This window comes from Heptranchias perlo, chromosome 17 (genome assembly GCF_035084215.1).
Source record: "Heptranchias perlo isolate sHepPer1 chromosome 17, sHepPer1.hap1, whole genome shotgun sequence".
Lineage (NCBI taxonomy): Eukaryota > Metazoa > Chordata > Chondrichthyes > Hexanchiformes > Hexanchidae > Heptranchias > Heptranchias perlo.
In genome coordinates, this window is record NC_090341.1 from 15,597,773 (window position 1) to 15,623,589 (window position 25,817).

Below are 25,817 nucleotides of genomic sequence, written 5' to 3' on the forward strand. Positions count from 1 at the left end.
CTGCCTTCAGACACGAAGGACACTTCAGGTGGCTGTGGTAGGCAATCTTGACTGAGGGGTGTCCCCATTTTCAGCACCTGAAATTAAAGGGAGGGATGAGGGTTAGCTTTCAGTGTGAAGGGCGAGCAGAGTTAGAAGTGCTGGTGAAAGCAGCTGCAGTTTGTCATGCAGAGTGTGTAGGGAGAGGTGGATGTGAAAAGGTAAAAAGAGGATACGGTGTGAAGAAACCCTGTACGACTTCTCCTCCAGCGTTGCCACTCATCATGGGCATGTTTGTATGATTCTCTTCCTGCCTGTGATGACCAGTGCATTTTCTTCCATAGCGTAGAGCATGAGCAGGCAGGCACGGCTTCCTCCGACTGTAGCCTTCTGTTGCAAGTTCGTAGTATCATATTATGGTACAGCACAGGAGGAGGCTATTCAGCCCATCACTACAACTTTGGTATCATAGAATCATAGAATGATACAGCACTGAAAGAGGCCATTCGGCCCTTCGTGCCTTTGCCGGCTCTTTGAAAGAGCTATCCAATTAGTCCCATTCCTTTGCTCTTTCCCCGTAGCCCTGTAAATTTTTTCCTTTCAAATATTTATCCAATTCCCTTTTGAAAGTTAATGCTTCCACCACCCTTTCAGGCAGTGCATTCCAGATAGAACAGCTTGCTGTGTTAAAAAAAAAATGTTTCCTCATGTCACCTCTGGCTCTTTTGCCAAGCATCTTAAATCTATGTCTTCTGGTTACCGACCCTTCTGCCACTGGAAACAGTTTCTCTTTATTTATTCTATCAAAACTGTTCATGATTCTGACCACCTCTATCAAATCTCCCCTTAACCTTCTCTCATCTAAGGAGAACAACCCCTGATTCTCCAATCTCTCCACATAACTGAAGTCCCACATAATTGAAGTCCCTCATCCCTGGCACCATTCTAATAAATCGCTGCTGCACCCTCTCTAAGCCTTGACATCCTTCCTAAACTGTGGCATCCAGAATTGAAAACAGTACTCCAGCTGAGGCCTAACAGTGTTATATAAAGGTGTAGTATAACTTCCTTGCTTTTCTACTTTATGCCTCTATGAATAAAGCCCAGGATCCCATATACTTTTTTAACAGCCTTCTCAATTTATCCTGCCACCTTGTACATACACCCCCACGTCTCTCTGTTCCTGCGAACATACGAATTAAGAGCAGGAGTAGGCCATTCGGCCCCTCGAGCCTGCTCTGCCATTTGATAAGATCGTGGCTGATCCGATTGCGACATCAACCCTACTTTCCTGTCTACCTTTGACTCCCTTGTTAATCAGGAATCTATCCAACTCAGCCTTAAAAATATTCATTGACCGTGCCTTCACTGTTCTCTGGGAAAGGGAGCTCCACAGACTCATGACCCTCTGAGAGAAAAAATTTCTCCTCATCTCCGTCTTAAATGGGAGACCCCTTATTTTTAAACTGTGGGCCCTGGTTCTAGTCTCTCCCACAAGGGGAAACATCCTCTCAGCTTCTACTCCTTCATGTTCCCTCATCTCTCATTCTTCTAAACTCCAATGTATACAGGCCCAACTTGCCCAACCTTTCCTCATAAGATAACCCATTCATCCCAGGAATCAGTCGAGTGAACCTTCTCTGAACTGCCTCCAAAGCAATAATGTCCTTTCTTAAATAAGGAGACCAAAACTGCACACAGTATTCTAGATGTGGTCTCACCAATGCCCTGTACAACTGTAGCAAAACATCTCTACTTTTACATTCCATTCCCCTTGCAATAAATGACAACATTCCATTTGCTTTCCTAATCACTTGCTGGACCTGCGTACTAACTTTTTGTGATTCATGTACTAGGACACCCAGATCCCTCTCTACTTCAGAGTTTTTTTTTTCAAAAAATATACTTTATTCATAAAATTTGCAGCAAACATACAATACAGTTGTCATATCACATTCCAAACGTACACAATAAAGATTATACAATTTGCAGGTTACATCAAGTACAGTTCAATGAACACATTGTACATAATTACAGTTCATGACATTCTGGGGTGTCTCATTGCATTATACTCAATACAGATTCTGCAATCCCTTTCCATTTAAATAATATACTGCTTTTTTTATTCCTCCTGCCAAAGTGGACAAGTTCACATTTTCCCACGTTATACTCCACCTGCCAAATTTTTGCCCACTCCCTTAACCTATCTATATCCCTTTGCAGACTCCTTGTGTCCTCTTCACAACTTACTTTCCTACCTACCTTTGTGTCATCAGCAAATTTAGCAACCATACATGACTTTATCCAAGTCATTGATATAGATTATAAATAGTTGAGGCCCAAGCACTGATCCCTGTGGCACTCCACTCATTACATCTTGCCAACCTGAAAATTACTCATTTATGCCTACTCTCTGTTTCCTGTTAACCAACCAATCCTTTATCCATGCTAATATGTTACCCCCTACACCATGAGCACTTATTTTGTATAGTAGCCTTTAATGTGGCACCTTCTGGAAATCCAAGTACACCACATCCACAGGATCCCCTTTATCCATGTTGCTTGTTACTTCCTCAAAGAACTCTAATAAATTAGTCAAACACGATTTCCCTTTCACAAAACTGTGTTGACTCTGCCTGATTGCTTTGAGATTTTTTAAATGCCCTGCTTTAACCGCCTTAATAATAGATACTAGCATTTTCCCTATGACAGATGTTAAGCTAACTGGCCTGTAGTTTCCTGCTTTCTCTCTCCCTCCTTTCTTGAATTGAGGAGTTACATTTGCTATTTTCCAATCTGATGGGACCCTTCCAGAATCTAGGGAATTTTGGAAAATTAATACCAATGCATCTACTATCTCTGTAGCCACTTCTTTTAAGACCCTAGGATGAAATCCATCAGGACCTGGGGACTTGTCAGCTTTTAGTTCTAATAATTTTTTCAAAACCCTTTCCCTGATGATTATAAATGTTTTAAGTTCCTCCCTCCCTTTCACCTCTTGATTCACAATTATTTCTGGCTTGTTATTTGTCTCCTCTACAGTGAAAATGGACGCAAAATATCTGTTCAATTCATCCGCCATTTCCTTATTCTCCATTATTAATTCTCCAGACTCTCTAGAGGACCAATGCTCACTTTACGTACTCTTTTCCTTTTTAAATACCTGTAGAAACTCTTACTATCTGTTTTTGTATTTCTAGCTAGCTTTCTCTCGTACTCTAATTTCTCCCTCCTTATTATTCTTTTAGTCATTCTTTGCTGTTGTTTTTAATTTGTATAAATTGTACCATTTAGTTTATATTGCCTCATCAAAGAACTCAATGAAATTAGTCAAACATGATTTTCCTTTAACAAATCCGTGCTGATTTTCATTTAATAGCCCATACTTTTCCAAGTGCCAATTAATTTTGTCCCGGATTATTGCCTCTAAAAGTTTCCCCACCATTGCCGTTAGGCTGACAGGTCTGTAATTGCCAGGTTTATCCCTCTCCCTTTTTTTGAACAGTGGTGTGACATTTGTAATCCTTCTGTCTTCTGGCACCACCCCCATGTCTAAGGAGGATTGTGGCCAGAGCCTCCGTAATTTCCATCCTTACTTCCTTCAGTAACCTAGGATGCATCCCATCTGGACCGGGTGACTTTTCTACTTTGAGTACTGCCAATCTTTTAAGTACCTCGTCTTTATTTTTATCCTATCCAATATCGCTAGTACCTCCTCCTTTACAGCTACATTGGCAGCATCCTCTAGCGAAGACCGATGTGAAGTATTCATTTCATTCCTCAGCCATACCCTCTGCCTCCACAAGAATTTTGGCTTTTTTGTCCCTAATCTGTTCCACCCTTCCTTTAACTACCCTTTTACTATTTATATGTTTATAAAAGACTTTTGGGGTCCCTTTTATGTTAGCCGCTAATCTATTCCCATACTCTCTTTGTCCCTCTTATTTCCTTTTTTAGATCTCTGTACTTTTGGTATTCAGCTTGATTATGTACTGTATGATGAATCGTACATTTGTCATAAGCCTTTTTCTGTTTCATTTTAATCTCTATATCTTTAGTCATCCAGGGAGCTCTAGCTTTGGATGCCCTTCCTTTCTCCCTTGTGGGAATGTATCTACTCTGTACCCGAATCATCTCCTCCTTGAAGGTCCCATTGTTCAATTACTGTTTTTTGATTCCAATACACCTGGGCAAAATCCCTTTTTAACTTACTGAAATTAGCCCTCACCCAGTTAAGTATTTTCACATTTGATTGTTCATTGTCCTTTTCCATTACTATTCTGAACCTGATGATATTATGATCACTGTTCCCCAAATGTTCCCCTACTGAAACGTACTCCATTTGCCCCACTTCATTCCCCAGAACTGCTTCCTTCCTCGTTGGGTTCAAACACACTGATCAAGAACATTCTCTTGTATACATTTCAGGAATTCCTCTCCCTCATTGCCCTTTACACTGTTACTATCCCAGTCTATATTGGGATAATTGAAGACTCCCATTATCACTACTTTATAGTTCTTGCTGTATTTTGCCTGCAAATTTGCTCCTTTATCTCCTTCTCACTATTTTGTGGCCTATAGTATACATCCAGTAGCCTAATAGCTCCTCTATTGTTCCTTAATTCTAACTAAATAGATTCTGACTTTGACCCCCTCAACTACATCATCCCTTTCCAGTGCTATAATAGTTTCTTTGATCAATACTGTCATTCCCCTTCTTTCTTTTCTTAGGCACAACCTTCTTCTGCAAGAAAGGGAGTGTCTTAGTGACATCCTTGTGAGGTGTTTAGACTGTGTCTGTCATGGTCGTATAGTTCGTATGTTGCATGTAAGGTGTGGGGAAGTGAGGGTTGCAATAATGTGCCTGTCATGGTCGAATAGTTTGTATGTTGTGTGGAAGATGTGAGGTCTGGGGAAGTAAGAGTTGCAATAGTGGTGAGATTAGGAAGTGCAGAGAGAAGGGGGTAGACAGGTGTGTTGCAGTGATTTTAGGAGAGTGAAGGGAAGCTGAGAGGAGAGTATTGTGAGTAGCAAGGCTGCAGGTGGTACAGGCGTGAGGAGAGAGTTGTTGAGGTCTTGACAACTCTGATGAGGTCATTGAACTTCTTTTGGCTTGCAGCCATGTCCTGGGAACTATGCACCTGGCATCAACTTCCTCAACAATCTCTTCCCATTGGCAGCAGAGATGTTTCTTGGAGTGCTTTCTGCTCCAACAGGCGAAACAGAATCTCCTGTCCACCAACTGGACCAGGGCTTCCAACGCTGCCCTCGCTGGACCTCTTGCAGATATTTCTTTCCTTACAAGCATTCCCTGCTGTCTCTGTAAAAGGAGGGCACCACTAAAGACTCAGCGAGGGGTGACCTACTTAAACTGATTTTAAAACAAAACAAACGAGAATCACAAAATTACAATAAAATGTGGTCATGTGGAAATCAAACAAAAGGTTTCATGTGCCCACTGGTTTGTATGATACTTGCATATTGTTAACTGAACATTACATTGGCCCCCTGAAGGGAGTAAACACATTCCAACAATTACACTCTAAGGTCTCACTGTATTGATTTTGTTACTCTTTGATCGGAAGATTCTAGATGGTCTGGAAATAAATTTGTCATTACCACACCAATTTGAGTGTTTCATCGGACACAACACCCACCAACAACAACTGCCTGTTTTCGGCGGGGGCCTGTGCCACCCATTTCAAGCACCCAACCAAGATTGCAAGGGATGGATGTCAGCAGGAATGGGGCATTAATTTCTGCACTCCAGTTTTATGTGCCCTACCACCCTGTTCCCACGTGAAAACGAGGGTGAAAATTGATCCCACTTAGGGAATCAGTTAACTAAAATTTCTTACCCTTTTATTCTTCAACCCCTGGGTGGGCCTCGGGCATTCTCTCGGCCAGATCATTATCTGCTGCTGGATCGCAACACTAGCGACCCGCCCTGACTGGGTGGAGTCTAGGGCTTTGGATGTGGGTGCACTTACGGCCCGCTTTGCTACACTTTGGAATTTTGTCCCAGTGAAAATTTCCTGATTGTTAAAAACAGGTTCTCAACTGACGCTTTAATGTAGAATCATAGAATGATACAACTCAGAAGGAGACCATTCGGACTATCATGCCTGTGCCAGTTCTTTGAAAGAGCTATCCAATTAGTCCCACTCCCCTGCTCTTTCCCCATAGCCTTGCATATTTTTCCTTTTCGAGTATATGTCCAATTTCCTTTTGAAAGTTACTATTGAATCTGTTTCCATCTGAAATTTAGTTGCCCAACTTATATTTTGGTAGAGTGGCACAACTAGGTAAATTTCTACCCCTGACTGCAAAATCTCTTTTGTTATAGTAACAAATATAAATGATCCTATGCTGGATGCAGTAAAACTTTTGGACAAGGCCCATCAAGAAAAGCAACTGCCTGAAAGAAGTGTCTCCATGATTATTTTGTTAACTGATGGTGATCCAAATTCAGGTTAGTAAAAATAAATGCATTCTATCTCTGTCTTGTGAGGGTCTGTCTAGCTGTTCTGAAGTTCAAAACTAGACAGGGACAGGGTAGGCCTGAGCCAGGCAATATCAGGGCATGCATCCTGATGCTTCCTTTGCTGCTGATGAAAAATTCTTTGACAACATTACTAAATTTCATAACCAATGCCTTCAGATAATAAAACACAAAAATAGGAATGAAACGTCTGGCGTTCATTTTAGAAATTGCCAAACAAGAGGGATTTGTCCATGTTACAAATTCAGGACTACATTAGATATCTTCCCAGGTGCACTGGTGTCAGTCAGTCACTCCCTTAAGCAGTGTGAGTGCCTACTTTTTATGGAAGTTGATTCCCACTGCCCTAAATCTCTTTGTGCAGTAGGAGGGATCGAGGAGTGTAACAGTTGTCCTTTATGATCTAAACTGGATTTCCGTGTCTTAAAAGAAAGAAGGAACTTGCACTTATATAGCACCTTTCTCAACCTCAGGACATCCCAAAGTGCTTTGCAGCCAATGAAGTATTTTTGAAGTTTAGTCACTGTTGTAATGTAGGAATCATGGCAGCCAATTTCTGCACAGCAAGGTCTCACAAACAACAATGTGATAATGACTGGATAATCTGTTTTAGTGATGTTGGTTGAAGGATCAATATTGGCCAGGACACAGGGGAGAACTCCCCTGCTCTTCTTCGCAATAGTGGCATGGGATCTTTTACATCCACCTGAAAGGGCAGATGGGGCCTTAGTTTAACGTCTCATCAGAAAGACAGCACCTCCATCAGTGCAGCACTCCCTCAATACGGCAGTGGAGTGTCAGCCTAGATTATGTCCTCAAGTCTCTGAAGGAGCGGGACTTGAATCCTCAACCTTCTGATTCAGAGCCGAGAGTGCTACCACTGAGCCACAGCTAACACCGTGCTCCTTCAATTTCTCCAAAAGCAGATTAAGTTCAAATTGGGTGAGGTAAAGTTAGGCTCAAATCACAAGCTGCTTTATTCCATGGTAGGTAAAACATACAGAATAATGAGATTGATGAGAGTCGCTTGATAAAATTGATCCAATACCTGTTCTTGTACTATTACAAAAAAATTTCAGCTCTACAAGAGAAGGTAAACAGTTCCTAAAAATATGTCACGTGTATGAGTGTTAAAAGTACTGTAATATATGCCTTAGTCATTCTATTCATGGGAACTAAACTACTGCTAATGTAGCCTCAAGTTAAACCTTATACTGTTCCTGATAGAACCCCTTATCAAGCCTGTGAAAAGAAGATATGGGTGAATAGTTATTTATTTTGTCTTAGGTTTGTAGCATGTTCCATCTAAGAACTGTATTCATCGAATGAATGATTCCAAAATAAATTACTTTTGTTCATTTTTAATGCAGGAGAATCAAACCCAACAAAGATCCAGTATAATGTTAAAAATGCCATAAATGGCAGGTACAACGTGTACTGCCTTGGATTTGGTTATGATGTTAAGTTCAATTTTCTGGAGAAAATGGCATTGGATAATAGTGGTATAGCACGGCGAATTTTTGAGGATTCAGACGCTCCCTTACAGCTCCAGGTAAAATCATTATTAGATGTTTACAGATATTGGTTCACTTACTATGGCCCAGAATTTCCTCAGAGCTGCTCCCACTGCTGCCACAACTTCACCAGAAGTGTGGCGGAAACTCTGACACTCGTGAACGGGATTTCCACCGCACTTCTGGCGAAGTTATAGTGGCGGAGCGGGAGCATCTCTGAGGAAATTCCCAGCATTTCACTCACCTCTGCCGTGAGTCATTTTATGAGCTGGGTGGTATTAAATGACATCATAGCTGGTAACTCCTGTCTTGTAAGACTGCTGCTGAACACTACAACTGTTTAATCCAATTAAGATGTTGGATGTAAAGCCCAATGAACATCAAGGAATTTCCATCTGACTGATACCAACAACCTGATTGGAATCTCTTGGTTTATTCTGTCCTAAAGTAAAATGCGAGTTAGGTGCTGAGTTTGAAATGTAAGTTCACCTAGCGCATAAACTGAATCACAGGCAGAGGTTATGGACTAATCAATGGCACGTGATCGTGGTTGTCACCAAATGCAGTATTATGGCTTTGCAAAGCTCAAGAGAGGATCTCAAAGGTACTGACTCAAAGATAATAGGATTCCTATCAGCACCTGAAATTGGATGCTAAATTTAGCATGGGCACAGTTCTTTGGGACTAAGAAGGAGTAATGGGTGCTTTCATCTTTTTTGTCTTTCTTTACTGACACCAAGTTCTCAAATTGGTTTAAGCTTGTGACATATAAGACTTGTCCAAACAGTTCTCTTTCGTGGTTCAGAACTCCTAGGCACCCAATTACACTCCTCTGATACAATCATCACTTTGAGCAGTTCTTCTGTTGCCTTCTAATATTTGGTTGTCAAAAATGTTTGGGTGTAAGTAACATACCAAGGAAGCTGTGAGTGATCACCTGAGGTGTCAGTTACCTGATACACTGACAAAAAGTGCTCTTGAGTTGGTTGGCTAAAGTATTTATCATCACTTTTGTCATGGTGGTACTATGATTGATTGTTGGAGTTTCTAGCCCATGACTTCTTCGAAGTGATTCCCCAGTGGATGGAATAAATGTACTGTCTGGCTGCTGGGTTTTTATTGGAGCCTCTTGGGATTCAGGTGACTCTGAACTTCTAGTGCTGATTCAGCCATGTTTGGTGCTGCTGTGGCTGGCTGATTCTGCACACTTTCTGGAACATCTACTGTCACTTGGGTGGGGAGCTGGATGGGCCAGATCTAATATCACAAACCAAAGCATGTGACCTTGGCTACAGCCTCCTGCTTTATCCAATTTGAGACACAGTTTTAAATAGCATTCTGCCTTACAATTGCTTTTATGCTTCCTTTAGGGCTAGAGATACAAAATACGATGTTCTAAGCAAAATGAATCCAAATTATAATGGGGTTAATTTTAACACCCAAGTACAGGTAGGCTGTGAAAATACTAAGATCTTGGAGTGGGACTGTATCCCGGCTCTAACGCGCCCACGTCTGGGTTTGACCCAGGCACGTTTCAATGTGCACCCGCAACAGACACCCGGATGTCCTGCCAACACTTAAAGCCAGCTGGCTGATATTTAAAGGGCCAATTAATGCTGTTGAAGCACTTAAGGGGCATAAAACTTTGTGTATTCAGCCAGACAAACGACTTAACTTTCCAGAAATGTGTTTCCTGTGGCCTCTGAAACACGCTATGGAAACGGAGGCGAGTTGCAGCCGACCCTCATTTGGACCTTTTAAACCAGTGATTGACATGTGAATAAAAGGTGAGCCTTTGCAGTGGGACACTCAGTTCTCTCAGACAAAACTTTGGCTGGGAGTTCTTTGTGTTCAGACTGAGATTTTTTTGTTGAGACAGAATTCTTGTGTTCAGACAAATTTACCTACATTTTGGACCCCCTCAAACTGACATCATCAGGATGGGGAGCGCAATGGATCTATTCCACAGTACATCTGAGGAGGAGGCACAACACCATCCACGGCAGGCATGGCATGCAGTTGTGGGATCTGCAGATGCACAAGACAGGTGTTCCACAAGGACCTGGAGAAGAGCAGCGAGGAGACCAACGGAGGGGCCGAGATCGCCGGAGGCATTATCTACGTGAAAGGGTCTACAGGCAGAGACTGAGCTTCCTGGACCTCCCTGAGGAGCAGTGCCTACGCAGGCACAGATTGAATCGCCAGGTGGTCGCAGACACTTGCACGCTCCTTCATGCAGAGCTGCTCCCGGCTGGGCCTGGTGGCCAGGCATTGCCCTTCGCTGTTAAAGTCACCATTGCCCTCAATTTCTTCGTCTCTGGATCCTTCCAGGGTGCCACCGGTGACATCTCATGGGTCCCTCAATCATCTGCACACAAGAGTATACGACAGGTTATGGAAGGCTTGTTTGCCAGGTCATCCGACTACGTCAACTTCTCCTGCGACGACATCAACTAGACGGAGAGGACAGTGGGTTTCAACTCTCTGGCTGGCTTCCCATGGGTGCAGGGCGCAATTGATTGCACACACATAGCAACCCAAGGACCTCCATATGAGCCAGGACTGTTGATAAACCAAAAGGGATATCATTCCCTCAATGGGCAGCTGGTTTGCGACCACCACAGGAGGTACTTGTGGGTGTGTGTCAGATTGCCATGATTCCTTCATTTTGTGGGCCTCCAACATCCCGGCCCTCTTCCACGCACAAGACAGATTTAAGGGCTGACTCCTTGGTGACAAGGGATATCCCCTGCAGATGTGGCTCATGACACCTGTGAGAAACCCTACCAACGAGGTACAGCAACAGTCACATCACCACCAGATCCATCACTGAACAAGCCATAGGAATGCTGAAGATGCGCCTCAAGTGCCTGGATAGATCTGGAGGAGCCCTTCAGTACTCACCAGCGAGGGTGTGCAGAATAATAGTGGTGTGTTGCGTCCTGCACATCACTCAGCAGAGAGGGTTACAGGTGGAGGAGCTCGAATGCGCTCATGAAGCATCCCCATCTGCTGGCAACATTGAAGAAATGGATGAAGAGGACGAGGATGAAGATGGGGAACCCACCGCCAAAGCAGCGGCGCACATGGCTGCCTGCGATGCACTCATATCTAACAGGTTCTCATAACGAGATCTGCAAACTGAAGATAGTGAATTACTCAGGCCGCCTGGAACAACCCCCACCACCAGCAACAACAGTTTTCACCCCCCCCCCCCACCAGTTGCACAAAACAGTCCTTCAACCACCCATACAACCATTGTACACATGCCCAGTGGGTGGCTTCTTGTCTTGATGTTCACGATGAAGCACGTGAAAGGGCGCTTTCACAAAAGGGTTTCAAGAATGGGCAAGACATGGGCTGTGGTGCTGAGAATTATAACATTTAATGTGCATTTAACAAAACACAAATATATTTTAAAAAATGACATTCTGTCAGACATCCTTGTGCATGCCCTCGGTGATTACAAAACCTTAGCCGCCTTCTTCCTAGCGCTTCTACCTGGTGCATCTCCTGTGGCTTCAGCAGAGCTAATGGCAGGTTGCTCAGATTCATGTCCTGACTGATGAGATGCTTTCAGCCTACGACCCCTGGGTTTTGGAGCCCGTGAGGGTCCCGCCAAAGAGTGCTCCAGCTGCACCTGTGCAGGGACAGACTTGGACATCGGGAGATGAGGCAACATTGTGGGTACTGGTTGAGGGTGGGAGTGCTTTGCGTGGAGTCCCCACTTCCATCATCCCTCTTCCGGGCCGGCGCACCATCACTCCCACCACTGCCGTTGTCATGGCCTGCATGGAATCATTTGAGTGCCGCGCTTGAAGCTCAGTGGAGGCTGCCACTCTCTCCATCGAAAACATTCCCGTACTTACCTGCACCACCAATCCACTAGTGATGGAGTTGGACTCCCCCATCCTATCCGCTATTGTGGAGAGTGTGCGTGACACCTTTTCCATTACCTCGTAAAGGTGGAGCTGTACCTTTATCATTCTCACTCTCAACGATATCCCCCGGGGTTCAGCATCTGAGTCCAGCTGAGCAGAGCTTGGAGAGGAGTGCGCTCCCCAATGTGGACTCTCCACAGCTGCCCCTGCCACCAGTGTTTGCTCGTGCATACGAGTGTTGAATCACCAGGTGACAACCCAACTATCTGTCTAACAGGACCGACCGAAGTGCCAGTATCTGCGCTGGTGCATGGCTGAATGTGATGTGACGGTGCACCCTCAGAAGAATTGAGCTCCTCTGAGGAATCGCCTTCTTCCATGGTGCCCGCCTCCTCGTCAATCCGTGAAGGCCCCAAAAGAGAACATAAACCAATATTAAAAAATCATCACAGAAGTTAGTTTCCATGATCATACTGAGGTGTGCAACAGGTCAATCATTGATAATATCAATTCATGATATGTGTGAAGGATGTTAAAGTTCTGTCACCAGCCGTCTGCGGGTTGCCAGTATTGCCATCTCCGACGGCTAGGCATGCAACCGTGTGGCTGAAGTCCATCGGCTCCTCCTCTGCATCTGTCAGGGGTACTATTTGTGGTGAGCCCCCTCCAGTCTTCCTCCTCTCCCGTGCATTTTGCACTGTCTTCTACAAGGGGAGAAAGAATAGACGTTTCAATGACCGAAGGTGACGAGTTCACTCGATGGATGCATTGCTTTGGGTGAGGCTGACAATGAAGCAGGTGCATCAGAGGGTGACTATCAGATACATTCATCACATTGCATTAGGATTTGGGTGAGTGGGAGTGATGGGTTCACAAATGGGGAGGTGAGGAAGTGCACAGAAAGTGAAGGTAAGTTGATGATGAGACTTAAATGACAGTGAGGAGTGGTGATGGAGTACGCTTGGCAAGACAAAGTTGGTTGGGGGGGGGGGGGGCGGAGTCTTGTACATCACAGGTTGTAGGTGAATCATTAACTGAACTCACTTTTCCTGAACTGGTTAGGTCATTAAAGCGCTTCCTGCATTGTACCCATGGCCTGGGCACCGTGCTCCTGCTGCTGGTCTCCTCTGCCACCTCCAGCCACACCTTGGTGGCAGAAGCAGGGCATTTCCTCCTATCAGCCAGGTATAGGACTGCCCTCCTGCTTCTGACACCAGCCAGTAGCAACTCAAGGGTTGCTACCTTCGCCCTATGAATGCTGCATTTTTGAATTTTCCTCCTTTCTCCTTCAAAATCCATTGTTGCAATGGCCCTTTACATACTCCTCTTCACAGCACATCATTCGGGTGCACAGTATGCCCGCTGTGCAGCTTGGAGATGCAAAACCCGGAAGTAAAATTAAGGGCCTTCAATTTAGTCGCGATCGCTCGAACCAAATCGCACAGAAAATTTTTCCGGGTATCCCATGCAACTGTTCACCCACCCGTTAACTTCCCACCGCCATGTTAAAATCATGCCCATTGTCTTTCAAAGTCTGACAAGGAGTGAGATTGAATACAACAGACTTACCTACAAGTTTCTTCAGGCTGTAGGGAGGACCGAAAACCCTAAATTTAAAGGAAAGAATGAAAGAACTTGCATTTTTATAGTGCCCTTTACATCCTCCAGGTGTCCCAAAGTGCATCACACCTATTGAATTATTTTTGCATTGTAGTCACTGTTATGTTTGCAAATGTGGCAGCCAATTTGTACACCAGTTCCCACCAATGGCAAGACCAATTAATCTGCTTTTGTTGGTAGGGGGAATGTTGGCTATGACACCGTGAGAACTCCCTGTTCTTCTTTGAATAATACCATAAGATGTTTTACATCCACATCATCGCTGGGTCACAATCCTGGAACTCCCTACCTAACAGCACTGTGGGAGTACCTTCACTCTTGGGGCAGTTACTTGACATAGGAAGTCATTGTGTAGCCTTACTTTGGCAGCTTTCACCTGGCATCTTTTAAATTTGGAGCTAGGGTCTCTGGGTTTGACAGCAGAATTCATTTGTTAACTATTTGTTGTCAAGCGTGTTGCACCAGTCTCCTTCAGTGCCAAATAGGACAGCTCTCCTTTTTCTCACTCCCTGCAACATGAATCCCAGTGCTGCATCAGTAAATTGAGAAGCCAGGAATTCTGCAGCTCACAGACCCTTCCTTTGTGTTGCAGGCAAGAATGCAGATATTTGGCTGCTGCAGTCCATTAAATGACCATCAGCCATGTACGTTCCCTTAGGAAGCCTAGTCTATGGTTGAGAGCTGAAACTGAATAGAAAAAACTTGCAAATCCTGAATATTAGGAGCTAGTGCAGTGGACCTCAATTTGTGCTTGAATGGGAATTTCCAGGCTAGATACTCATTAATATTATAGTTATTTAGAAAGTATGTCATACTATTTATATATTTCTTTTTAACAGGGTTTTTATGATGAAGTGGCAAATCCTTTGCTTTTGGATATTGAATTGCAATATTCAGAGAATGCCATTTCAGAATTAACTCAAACCAGTTTTAGACAGTATTATGATGGGTCTGAAATTGTAGTGGCTGGCAAGATTTCAGATGATAACCTGGATGTATTCCTAACAGAGGTCTTTGCTCAAACTGTAAGTACACTCAGTTATTCCAATTCATTTATTTATAATTTGGACAAATCATAGAATACAACATTACAGTGCAGGAGGAGGTTATTTAGCCCATTGTGCCTGTGCCGGCTCTTTGAAAGAGCTATCCACTTAATCCCATTGCCCTGCCTGTTCCCCATACCTTTTCACAAATGTTCTCTTTCAAATAATTATCTACTCCCATTTTAAATGATATTATAATGGATTCTGCTTCCACCATTTTTTCTGGTAGGACATTCCATGTCCTAACAACCATCCTAACCTCTCCCTTTTGTTTCTTTTGATGATGACCTTAAAATTTATGCCTTCTAGTTACTGACTCACTGACCAGTGGAAATAAGTTTTCCCAATTCACCTGATCAAAACCCTTCATAATTTTGAAAAATTGGATCAGATCTCCCCTTAATTTTCCTTGTTCTAATAGAAAAAGTCCCATGTCTCTAGTCTCTCCTCATAGCTAAAGATTCTCATTGTTGGTATTGTCTGACCTGAATGTCAATTGCACTCTTTCCATGGCCTTGACATCCTTCCTAAAGAAGACACTCAAAACGGGACACAATATTTTAAATACAACCTATCCAAAGTTTTGAATAGGTTTAGCATTACCTCTTTACTTTTGTAATCTATACTCCTATTTCTAAAACCTTGGATCCCATATGCTTTGTTACAACTTTATCAACTTGTCCTCCTACTTTTAAAGATTTATGTATATCTCAGCTCCTCAACTCCTTTTAAATGTTATCATTTAATGTATGTGTCCTCTTATTCCTCCCATAATGTATCATCTTGCATTCCTCCACATTAAATTTCATCTGTCATTTATCTGCCCAATCTACTAACCAGTTTATGTCCTCCTGAAGACACTTAGGGGATAAAAACAGGCGATATCAGATCGGCCACCTGTTATACACCTCTCCCAATTTTTGTTTCATTAAAAATAAGGAGAGATGTAAAACAGGCGGCCGATCCAATATCGCCCATTTTATACTATTGCCAAAAGTTAAAATTACCCCCACATAGTCCTCTTCAAAGTTAACCAAGGTCCCAATTTTTATGTCGGCTGCCAATTTTAATATTGTGTCTCTGAAACCCAAGTCTAGATAATTTTTCATTTTTATATATATATAATAAAAAGAGCAATATTCCCAACACTGACTTCTGGGGAGCAGCACTGTTTATATACCTCCAGTCTGAAAAACATCCATTAACCACGACTCTCTCTTTTCTGTCCTTTAACAAGTTTCCTATCCATGTTGCCACTCGTTTTAATAATGTGCTTAATTTTATCAACAAGCCTACAATGCAACATCTTATCAAATGCATTTTGAAAATCCAAATATACAACCTACATAGCATTTCTTTTATCAATACACTCCATTACTTCCTCAAAAAACTAGACACAACTGGCCTTTTGTAAATTGGCTGTCCTTAACAAACCATGTCTTTTGTGTAATTATTAATTTAATTCCATATTAGCCTCTAGAAGCTTACCCACCATTCATGTTAGGCTGATGCACCTGTAGTTACCTGGTGTATCCCCTTTTCTTTTTTCGAACAGAGGTGTTACATTGACACTCCTCCAGTTACCTGGTAAAACCTTTATATCTCAGGTGTTTAAAAGATTGTGGTTCGAGCCTCTGCTATTTCCTCTTGACTTTCCTCAGCATTCTCGGATGCATGCCATCTGGGCTCGGTGTCTTTTCCATTTTATGTTTCACTAAATAGATACAGGTTTTATGCCATCCGCTATATCATCCCTATGTTCTAGCCCTATAATGGAATATTTGATATTGCCACCCTTCCTCCCTTTTTTTTCGCACTCTCCCTTCTGAATATTTTGTAACCAGGAACGTTCAGCTTCCAGTTCTTCCCTGGCCTGAGCAATTACATCATACCCCAACCCCCAACAGCAACTTGTGCTTCTAGATTACCAATTTTATTCACAATATTGTATATATAACTCATCCTCACCCAGTCTGTTTGACATTGTTACTCAGTATACTCTGTCCTCCTTCTGATCTGTTTCATTTTATCTTTCTACGCCTTGTCCTTTTTGTTCCGCTTTTTGCTTCCGTGTCATGTTTTTTCCCTTCCTTGTCATGTTTTTTCCCTTCCCCCTACCATATTAATTTAAATCCTCCCCTACAGCTCTAGTTTCTCTCCCAGCAAAGAAATTGGATCCAGCATTGTTCTGTTGAAGTTCGTACGGACTACGTCTGACTAGAATATAATCTTAAAGAAAGCATTTGCATATAACACCTTTCATGTCCTTGGGACATCTCAAATTGCTTCATATACTTTTGAAGTGTAGTTACTGTTGTTATGTAGTTATGAAAATAATTCACGTGCTTTATGCCTAACAAGTAATAATGAAAAATGTTAAAAATTAACAGGATCTTCAAAAACATAATTAACTGCAAATTGTGAGCTTTTGTCATGGTACACTGGTTCGGCCACAACTGGAGTATTGTGTCTAGTTCTGGGCACCGCACTTTAGGAAGGATGTGAAGGCATTAGAGAGGGTGCAGAAAAGATTTACTAGAATGGTTCCAGGGATGAAGGACTTCAGTTACATGATAGACTGGGGAAGCTGGGATTCTTCTCCTTAGACCAGAGAAGGTTGAGAGGAGATTTGTTAAAGGTATTCAAAATCATGAAGAGTCTAGACAGAGTAGATGGAGAGAAACTGTTCCCTTTGGTGGAAGGGTCAAGAACCAGAGGACGTAGATTTAAAGTGATTGGTGAAAGAACCAAGGGCAATATGAGGAAAAACTTTTTTACACAGTGAGTGGTTAAAATCTGGAATGCACTGCCTGAGGGGGTGATGGATGCAGTCCTAATCGTGGCTTTCAAAAGGGAATTGGACAAATACTTGAAAGGAAAAAATTTGCAGGGCTATGGGGAAAGGGTGGGGGAGTGGGACTAGCTGGATTGCTGTTGCAGAGAGCCGGCACAGGCTTGATTGGTTACATCTCAGGAGGCCATTCAACCCTTCTATGATTCTATAACGAACAAAATGTAATTTTATTTTCCCGTTCTTTAATGACAAGATTCAGCCTAACTCCATAATTCTCCAACAGGCCAATGAAAACCTGACTCTAAAAGCCGAAGTGAGGGTATCAGAAGTCGAAAATGTTACTCAACAACAGCAATATATTTTTGGTGACTTTACTGAGCGACTGTGGGCTTATTTGACCATACAACAGCTCTTAGAGCAGCGGTAAAGTAACAAGAGTTTGCTGTCTGAGAAATTGAAATATAAAAATAATTGATGTACACATGTTTTACAAAGCAAGTCATTGCTGGACATATAGCCGGTCCATCAGCACCTGAATGATAGGTTAATGTTTTGGTTGTAGACCCTTCGTCATCCTTTATCTTTTCTAACTGGAGCTGTCACTGCCGCAAAATAGCTTTGTTATCTGTTTTGATTACTTGTAGACTAAAATCACATAAACAGTTAAAAATGATTGCAGGTACCTTTGTTTATATGTACAAGTATTTACTGCATTGGATGATGATATGTTGCAAAATTAATTGCTCTGGATTGTTGCATTCAGGATTTCTGCAGACACAAATGAAAAGAAAAATCTAACGGACAGAATCCTGGAACTTTCACTGAAGTACAGCTTTGTAACGCCGTTAACATCAATGGTTGTCACAAAACCAGAGGAAAAAGAGGATGATGTCTTGGTGGCTGATAAACCAGGGGAAGATGGTAATGTTTGAATAAAACTAGCCTTTATTAAGCCTTGATTTTGCAATTTGCAAAACTGAGCAATCAAATTGCTCAAACAATTTTTTCAGTTTTTTTTCTGACCCACCGAACTATATGTAGCTAATAATTAAATTTAGAATGCGATAAATACTTTTAAATATTGTATAATTCTTTAAAAAATTTACTAAACTTGGCTCCAACAACATTTTTAGAACACATGCTAGACACAAATTAAAAACATTTATATAAATAGATGTACAAGTTTTCATTTCATTTTCAGAAAACATGGCACAGCAACAAAGATTTCACGGTGCTGCAGGCTACGCACACCGTAAGTTTTTTTTTTAAACAAATCTTATCTAATTTTGAGGTGTTTCTGGAAGATGTGGTAAGCTGCTATACAAGTGTAAGAGATAATTTGTCAAATACAAATATGTGAAGGAAGCCATGATTTCAAGCCATTGCCACCTCACTTATCAAGGTGTAAAGGATTGGGTCTGGTAGCTCTGCGAGCAGGAGAAGCAGGTACCAGAGCCTGAATGCGAGAGAAAGAAAGTATTCCACTTGGAATGGGAATGAGAATGCCAGAGGAAGCTGAAACCAGAACACCAGCAGGAGGTGGAAAGACTCCTCGGAATTGTAATCGGTTACATGACTGAAAGAATTTTATGTGTGGCTAGTTTGTAACTTTAACGTAAGGAACATGAAGAGTAAGTTGGTCGGGTGGAAATGGTAAAGTATTGGGAAGGAGGTTGTCCTTGGAGCCTGGCGTGGTGCATCATAGTGTTGGTGGAATTTTTGCCATTTGCCGCTTGCCAAGTGAAGGGAACCGTTTTGGTTCATTTACATTTAGTCAATCAAATACTTGATTGGTTCAAATAACCACTTATCTGTTAAGCTACCAATCATGATTTATTTTTGTCTCACGAGATGTAATACTTTGAAGGTGAGACACTTTCAGGTCTGATGCCCCTGAACCAGCGATATCACAAAACAAACCAATCAAATTCCTCAAACAGTTTTTTTCAGTTTTTCCCCAAGCCATCGAACTATATACAGCTAATAATTAAATTTAGTATGCAATAAATACTTTTATATAAATTATATAAATTGATATAAGTTTTAATTTCTTTTTCAGAAACACCCATCGCACAGCAAGGACCATCTTACAGTCCTAACCCATATGGACTGGGTAAGATTTTTTTTAACATTTTGAGATGTTTCTGAGAGAGGGGATAACTTGCTGTACAAATATGAGTTTCTTTGTCAAATACAAATCACTCGACAATTGCAAGCAGTTTTTTCCTGTGTAACTACTTTAATTACATGCAGAAGTAATAATCTTTTTAATTGGCACACCTGATAAATATACTTATTCCCATGTAACCCAAAAGTTCTGCAGTGATGTTCAGTGATGAAATACCTCAAGCTACTTTAGTTACTTGATTACACATTGATTCTCATGTTTTTATCTACAGGAGCTGGACCCGTATTCACTTTTGGTAAGACATAGCTTGACCATTTATTGTTTTGTGTAATTTTACTAATATACCTTTCAAAGACCAGCTGGTTCATCAAGCCTGCCCCATACTTATGTTGACTGGAGCAACAAGAAAAAACATTTCCTCCCTTCCTCCACCCCTCCTCCTCCCCACCCCCCCCCACCCAATCCATGTAATCTCCTGGGAGAGGCAAAGAAACAGCGAAAATCCGAGGGCCAGTAAGGGAAAAGTACTCTGGAAAATTCCTCTCCATCCCCCTCAGGCAATCAAAATCAGTCCAGGAGATCGCAAGGACCAAGTGTTATCTATAAAGACACTTACCTTCTATATGATGCAATCTCTGCCCCAGTCAAGAACCGGTCCAGCTCCCTCTTGAAGGCAGGCAGAGAGTCAGCACGCACCACATCAGCCAGCAATGTATTTCAGAGGCTCACTACTCTCTGGGTAAAAAATTGTAGGGCTGTGGGGAAGGAGCAGAGGATTGGGTCTAATTGGATAGTTCTTTCAAACAGTCAGCACAGGCATGATGGGCCAAATAGCCTCCTTCTGTGCTGTATCATTTCATGATTCTGTGATTAGAAATACACAACATGGCTTCTGAAAAAATAGATCATGCCACACAAATTTGGTAGAGCTTTTTGAGAAAGTCACTAGGATAATGGATGAGGGAAATATGGTAGACTTTGTCTACTTTGATAAGGTAGCTCACACTTGGGTACTTCACAAGATAGATTCTTGTAGTATCAGTAGGGAATTGAAACGCTGGATTAGAAATTAGCTCTAATCTGACAGCTAAAAAGTTGTAGTTAATGGATGTGGTTCAGCCTGGAGGCACTTTATAAATGGTGTCCCCCAGGGATCAGTCTTGGGCCCATTACTGTTCACTGTCTTTATTAATGACCTGGGCAGTGGTGTTGGGAGTATGGTCAGTAAGTTTGCAGATGACACTAAAATCTGTGCAAGGGTTAAGATAGTAGAGGAGTGCAATCAAAAGCAAAAAGATTTAGATGTGCTAGGGGAGTGGGCCACACAATGGCAAATGGCGTTTAATCTAGATAAATGTAGTGTCATCACAGAATAGACGTATTATTTGCAGGGAACAATAGTGAAAGAGGTTGAGAGAGAAAAATATCTTGGTGTTATTGTGCACAGATCACTGAAAGTTCCTGACCAATGTAGAGAATCTGTAGCTAAAGCTAACAGGTTGTATTAATAGAACCATTCAGTATAAATCAACGTTCACCATTTTGTCACTATACAGGGCACTGGTCAGAACGCATCTGAAGTACTGTGCCCAGCTTTGGTCCCCCCACATGGTGGGTGATATAGTGGCTTTGGAAAAGGTCCAGAGGAGAGCTAGTTTATATTGCCTCTCCTCATTCTTCTTACCAAAATGAATCACTTCACACTTCTCTGCATTAAATTTCATCTGCCATGTGTCTGCCCATTTCATCAGTCAGTTTATGTCCTCCTGAAGTCTGTTACTATCCTCCTCACTGTTTACTACATTACTGACTTTTGTTTCATCTGCAAACTTCAAAATTATGCCCTGTGTACCCAAGTCCAGGCCATTAATATATATCAAAAAGAGCAGTGGTCCCAACACCAACCCCTAGGGGGCACCACTCACAATTTCCTCCATTTTGAAAATTACCATTCACCACTACTCTCAGCTTTCTGTCCCTTAGCCAATTTCATATCCACACAGCTACTGCCTCTTTAATTCTATGGGCTTCAGTTTTGCTAACCAGTCTATTATGTGGTACTTTATCAAACGCCTTTTGAAAGGCCATATACAAAACATCAACCGCACTACCCTTGTCAACCCTCTCTGTTATTTCATCAAAGAACTCAATCAAGTTAGTCAAACACAATTTGCCTTTAACAAATCCGTGCTGGCTTTAATTTATTAACCCATATTTTTCCAAATGCCAATTAATTTTGTCCCGGATTATTGTCTTAGTGGCCACATTCCCTTCCCTGTGATCATAAAGGCATCTCTTACGATCCATTCCCAATCATAGATGTCAGGCTGATAGGCCTGCAGTTCCTTGTATCTGACTTTTCCACTTTTTTGAAAATAGGAACTGCATGACCTAGCTTCCAGTCCAAAGGGAACTATCCCTAACTCTATTGAACTATTGAAGATATGGGCAAGGGGCTCACAGAGCACCTGTCCCATCTCTTTAATCACCCTTGGATGGATATTATCCGGACCTGGAGCCTGATCAATTGTGAGCTTTCCTAATCTATCCAAGATGACATTGCTATCTATTTTAATATTAATAATACTATTCAACACAGAGCACATAAACATCATCTACAGGAGTATAGACTGATGTGAAATAGTCATTTAGCAACTCTGCCATAACCTGAGAATCAGTTTGCTATAATCTGAGAATCAGTTTGAATCTGTGCTACGGTATCCCTTAGTGTCCCTATATGGTCCTTAATGGTCTCCTGACTTCTGACATAGCTGAAAAAACTTTTACTATTACTACCACAGTTACGCATCACCTTGTTTTCAAGAAATCTCTTGGCTACTCTTGTGGCTGTTTTCGTCCTACCCAATTGCATGCAATACTTTTCCCTGTTCTCCTGTGAGTTAAATGCCTTAAGTGTGTAGAATACCTTCTGTTTCAATCTCCTATGCTTCTGCACATTCCTGGGCAACCGTAATGGTTTTGTTTTGCCATGTGCCCTTCTTTTAACCATTGGGACATACATGTCTTCATTCTATTTGATAATGGTTTTAAATAGAACCTATTTGTCCTCAGTACTTGATTGCCTATCTAGTAGGTTGCCCAGTCAACTTATTTTATGTTTGCTAGAACACAATTATGCCAAATAATTATGATAATAAATTTGGTGATGGGTGAAAAAGGTCTAGCCTGTGATATTCCTACCTTTATATTGTGGTTGTCATGTTTTTTTTTTAAAAAGTAACTCAGTGTGCTTCTATATTTAAGAAATAAGAATATCAAATACAGACAAATCATTGTATGATAATCTTTACATAGAATATTATTTGACTAGGTTCCCTGATCACTTATTTGATAAAAGCATTGCGTAACTAAACCATACAAACCAGAAGGTCTCAGCTTCAATCCATGGTGCTATAATTAACTTCAGCACTGCTGCACTAAGGAAGGGAAAATGAACCAGTTCTGATCGCCATCCAGTGAGCTTCACTAGAAAGTGCACGCATGTGCATGGCAGATTAAGGATAGGGTCAGTGTCTGCTGTGATGCTCTCTATGCTTGAAAAAGCTGCAGATAATCACATTCTTGACTCACATATGGAGAAAAGCCACCTAGGTGAAGTACCAGAGAGCGAATAGCCACAGTGGAACCATCCCCCTGTGAGGGTCAACATCTTGAGGAGAGGAGGTGGAGAGAAAAAAATCACAAGAGAAAACAACATAATTTGATACACCACTAACTCTAATATAAGCACATATCACTAATGACTCGTTTTTAAAACAAACACAATGCTCTCTCTATTGCATACCTTTTGAATGTTTCATTGTTGTAAAAAGGATCTAATTATTAGTATGCTTCTTATATTCAATAAATATATATGCACAGAATTATGAAGGACCATGTAAGTTATGTATAGAGCATCAAACTCAATATGTTTAATTTATTTAATTTATTTTTATATATTATCTTTATGAGGACAGGAGCACAACGTTTTATTCTGCTGCTAAATTGGATCTGTGTTCTTTAAGGCCATGAGGTCCAATTGCTGTAAATAGTCAATTAGATGCCAATTCCTCTTAAGCACATCATGAGAGTAATTACAGGGTAATTATTTGTTAAATCTTGGCTCCCTGCAAATTCAGAAAAATGGATCAGAAAATGACTGGCTTTCTTTCAAGATTGTTTTCCATCTGTAACAATGTATGAAGTTTGAAGTGTCAAGGACTCAAAGCTTGTTTTGTAAAGAGGTGACAATCATTTAAATGTTCTAAAACTTTGATATATTTTTCAAGTTGACAGCGATCCCCATTTTATCATTTCAATGAACAATCACAATGATGCAATTTGTTTCAACATTGATGAGAAACCAGGTGCAATTCTAAATCTGATCGTGGATCCATATACAGGTAGGTCCATACTGTGTCTCCAGCTGTCACAAAGAAGGAAAAATGGCTGTGCATTGTTACCAATCAGAAGCGTACCTTGAGTTAACAGATCATACAAGGACATTAAAGCTGCCCATTCTGGAAGTCTACTGCTTGACCTACCCACATTCCTGGCTGATAAGGGAAGAATTAATAGAAAAAAGTTTAAGGATTTAAAAGGAGAAAAGGCTAGGAAATATATAGCACAGTTGTTATTTGTAGTGAGTGGTATATGAAATCAAAGCCTCGGATTTATTATTGGTGCTTTTCCACATTTCAACATAACTCTCAGATAGGGCCAGGATTTGAACTCAGTGTTTTGAAATGACAGCCCAGTATTCCGCTTCTAACTTTACGATGTGGCCCATTTAAGTGCACTTCTGTTTCATACAAATCTTATGGATAATTCACTTGATGTTTCCACTACTTTCTTCATTATTTCCCATCACTTTTACTCATGGGCTCTGAAGGAGTCTTCCAGCAATAAAGGGCAATTGGGTAGGGTCTTATATCTGCAATAAGTACCTTGCCATCCTTGACATCAAGGTCACTTCACTGAATCCCTACCATCCTTATTGTCTTTGAGACTCAAAACATTGGACTCAAGTTGTAGTGTAAGAATTTATTATATATACTGTGTATCAACTGCTTAATATCGCAATGACAATTTTACAGAAAAGGCATAAGTATCCATGTATTTTAGTTGAATTTGTATACAAAAAATATTTCTTATTCAAAGTGTCTTGCATCTATATAATATTGGTAGTTACATGACGATGTTGAGAGGTTAGGTAAAATTTCCAGTACCTTGAGAAAATATTGGCTATTTTTCAAACAAAAATGGAAAACACTAGAAATACACAGCAGATCGATCAGCATCTACAAAGAGACAAGATGGGTGTCGATGTTTGGGTGTATAACCCTTCATTTGAATTGACTGATCTGCATTTTTCCAGTGTTTTCTGTTTTGGTTTTGGATTTCCAGCATTTGCAGTTATTTTCTTTTTATTTTACAGACTGATTTTTGTCATCTTCCTAGTTAATGTTCCTTAATGTAATTTACATATATAATCAAAAGGAGCTTTTTCTAAAAATGTCATAGCTAGTGTCGTGAGGGATTCCCCATGACAACATAACCAAAATGTTGCATCCCATTCCTAGAATTTCCTTCTTTTTCTCGGCTATCAACAATTCAGCTATTCCATAAGATCATCAGTTTGCTGGTTCCTCCTATTCCTCCTGGTCTCTTCACATTCATCATTTGTTTTTATGGAAAAGTGATACCCTGGATTTTAATTTGTCATTGTCACAATTGATTGACATTAATTAATGTGTTTTTAAATTTACATGCAGGGTTTGTGGTAAATGGACAGTTGATTGGAGAGAAGAAAATAGAAAATAACAAGAAAATAAACACATACTTCGGAAAGTTTGGAATTGTGAACAACAAAATGGATGTAAAAGTTGAAGTATCAACTCAAGTGATTACAGTCTTTCATGGAGAAGATAAGATTGTTTTCCCCTGGTCAGCAACAGCATCTTTAACAAAAGAGAGGTATGGTCTTTGTAGTAACACAGCAGCATTACATTTGTGTTTCAGAAAACAGTTGATGGCAACGTAAATATAGCCAAGAAGCAAAAGGTTCAACTACTCTAATTCTCACAAAATGCCTTGCAATGTCAAACTTAATTTGTACAGCTATTGCCTTTTGAGAGACAATTATTTTGGTTTATCTTTGGAATTTTTGAACTATTTTGTTACAACATGTGAAGAAAATAATCCCAAGCTAAAGTACAAATAAAAACCAAGAAGTCAACATCACACTGTACACAGCAGCATAGCAGTATTGCTACAATAACAAACCTAAGTGAAGATTCATAACAGTCAAACATCTGAAGCAAGGTTAAGCTGATCAACATTAATGTCAAAAG

At 41.1% G+C, this 25,817-nt stretch overlaps 1 protein-coding gene across 4 annotated transcripts in view; it reads left to right on the top strand.

Annotated features, from left to right (window-relative positions):
• The window catches only part of LOC137334097 (inter-alpha-trypsin inhibitor heavy chain H3-like), a 46,743-nt gene that overhangs the window by 15,417 nt on the left and 5,509 nt on the right, over positions 1-25,817 (top strand). For 3 of the 4 annotated variants that reach the window (XM_067998588.1, XM_067998585.1, XM_067998586.1), the window contains exons 11-20: positions 6,326-6,451; positions 7,852-8,033; positions 14,336-14,521; positions 17,620-17,759; positions 18,100-18,257; positions 18,538-18,588; positions 19,396-19,449; positions 19,736-19,759; positions 23,754-23,867; positions 25,239-25,440. In XM_067998588.1, the coding sequence (XP_067854689.1) occupies positions 6,326-6,451; positions 7,852-8,033; positions 14,336-14,521; positions 17,620-17,759; positions 18,100-18,257; positions 18,538-18,588; positions 19,396-19,449; positions 19,736-19,759; positions 23,754-23,867; positions 25,239-25,440 (1,237 nt within the window). The remainder of the gene's footprint in view (positions 1-6,325; positions 6,452-7,851; positions 8,034-14,335; positions 14,522-17,619; positions 17,760-18,099; positions 18,258-18,537; positions 18,589-19,395; positions 19,450-19,735; positions 19,760-23,753; positions 23,868-25,238; positions 25,441-25,817) is intronic. The other variant, XM_067998587.1, reaches the window with a different exon arrangement.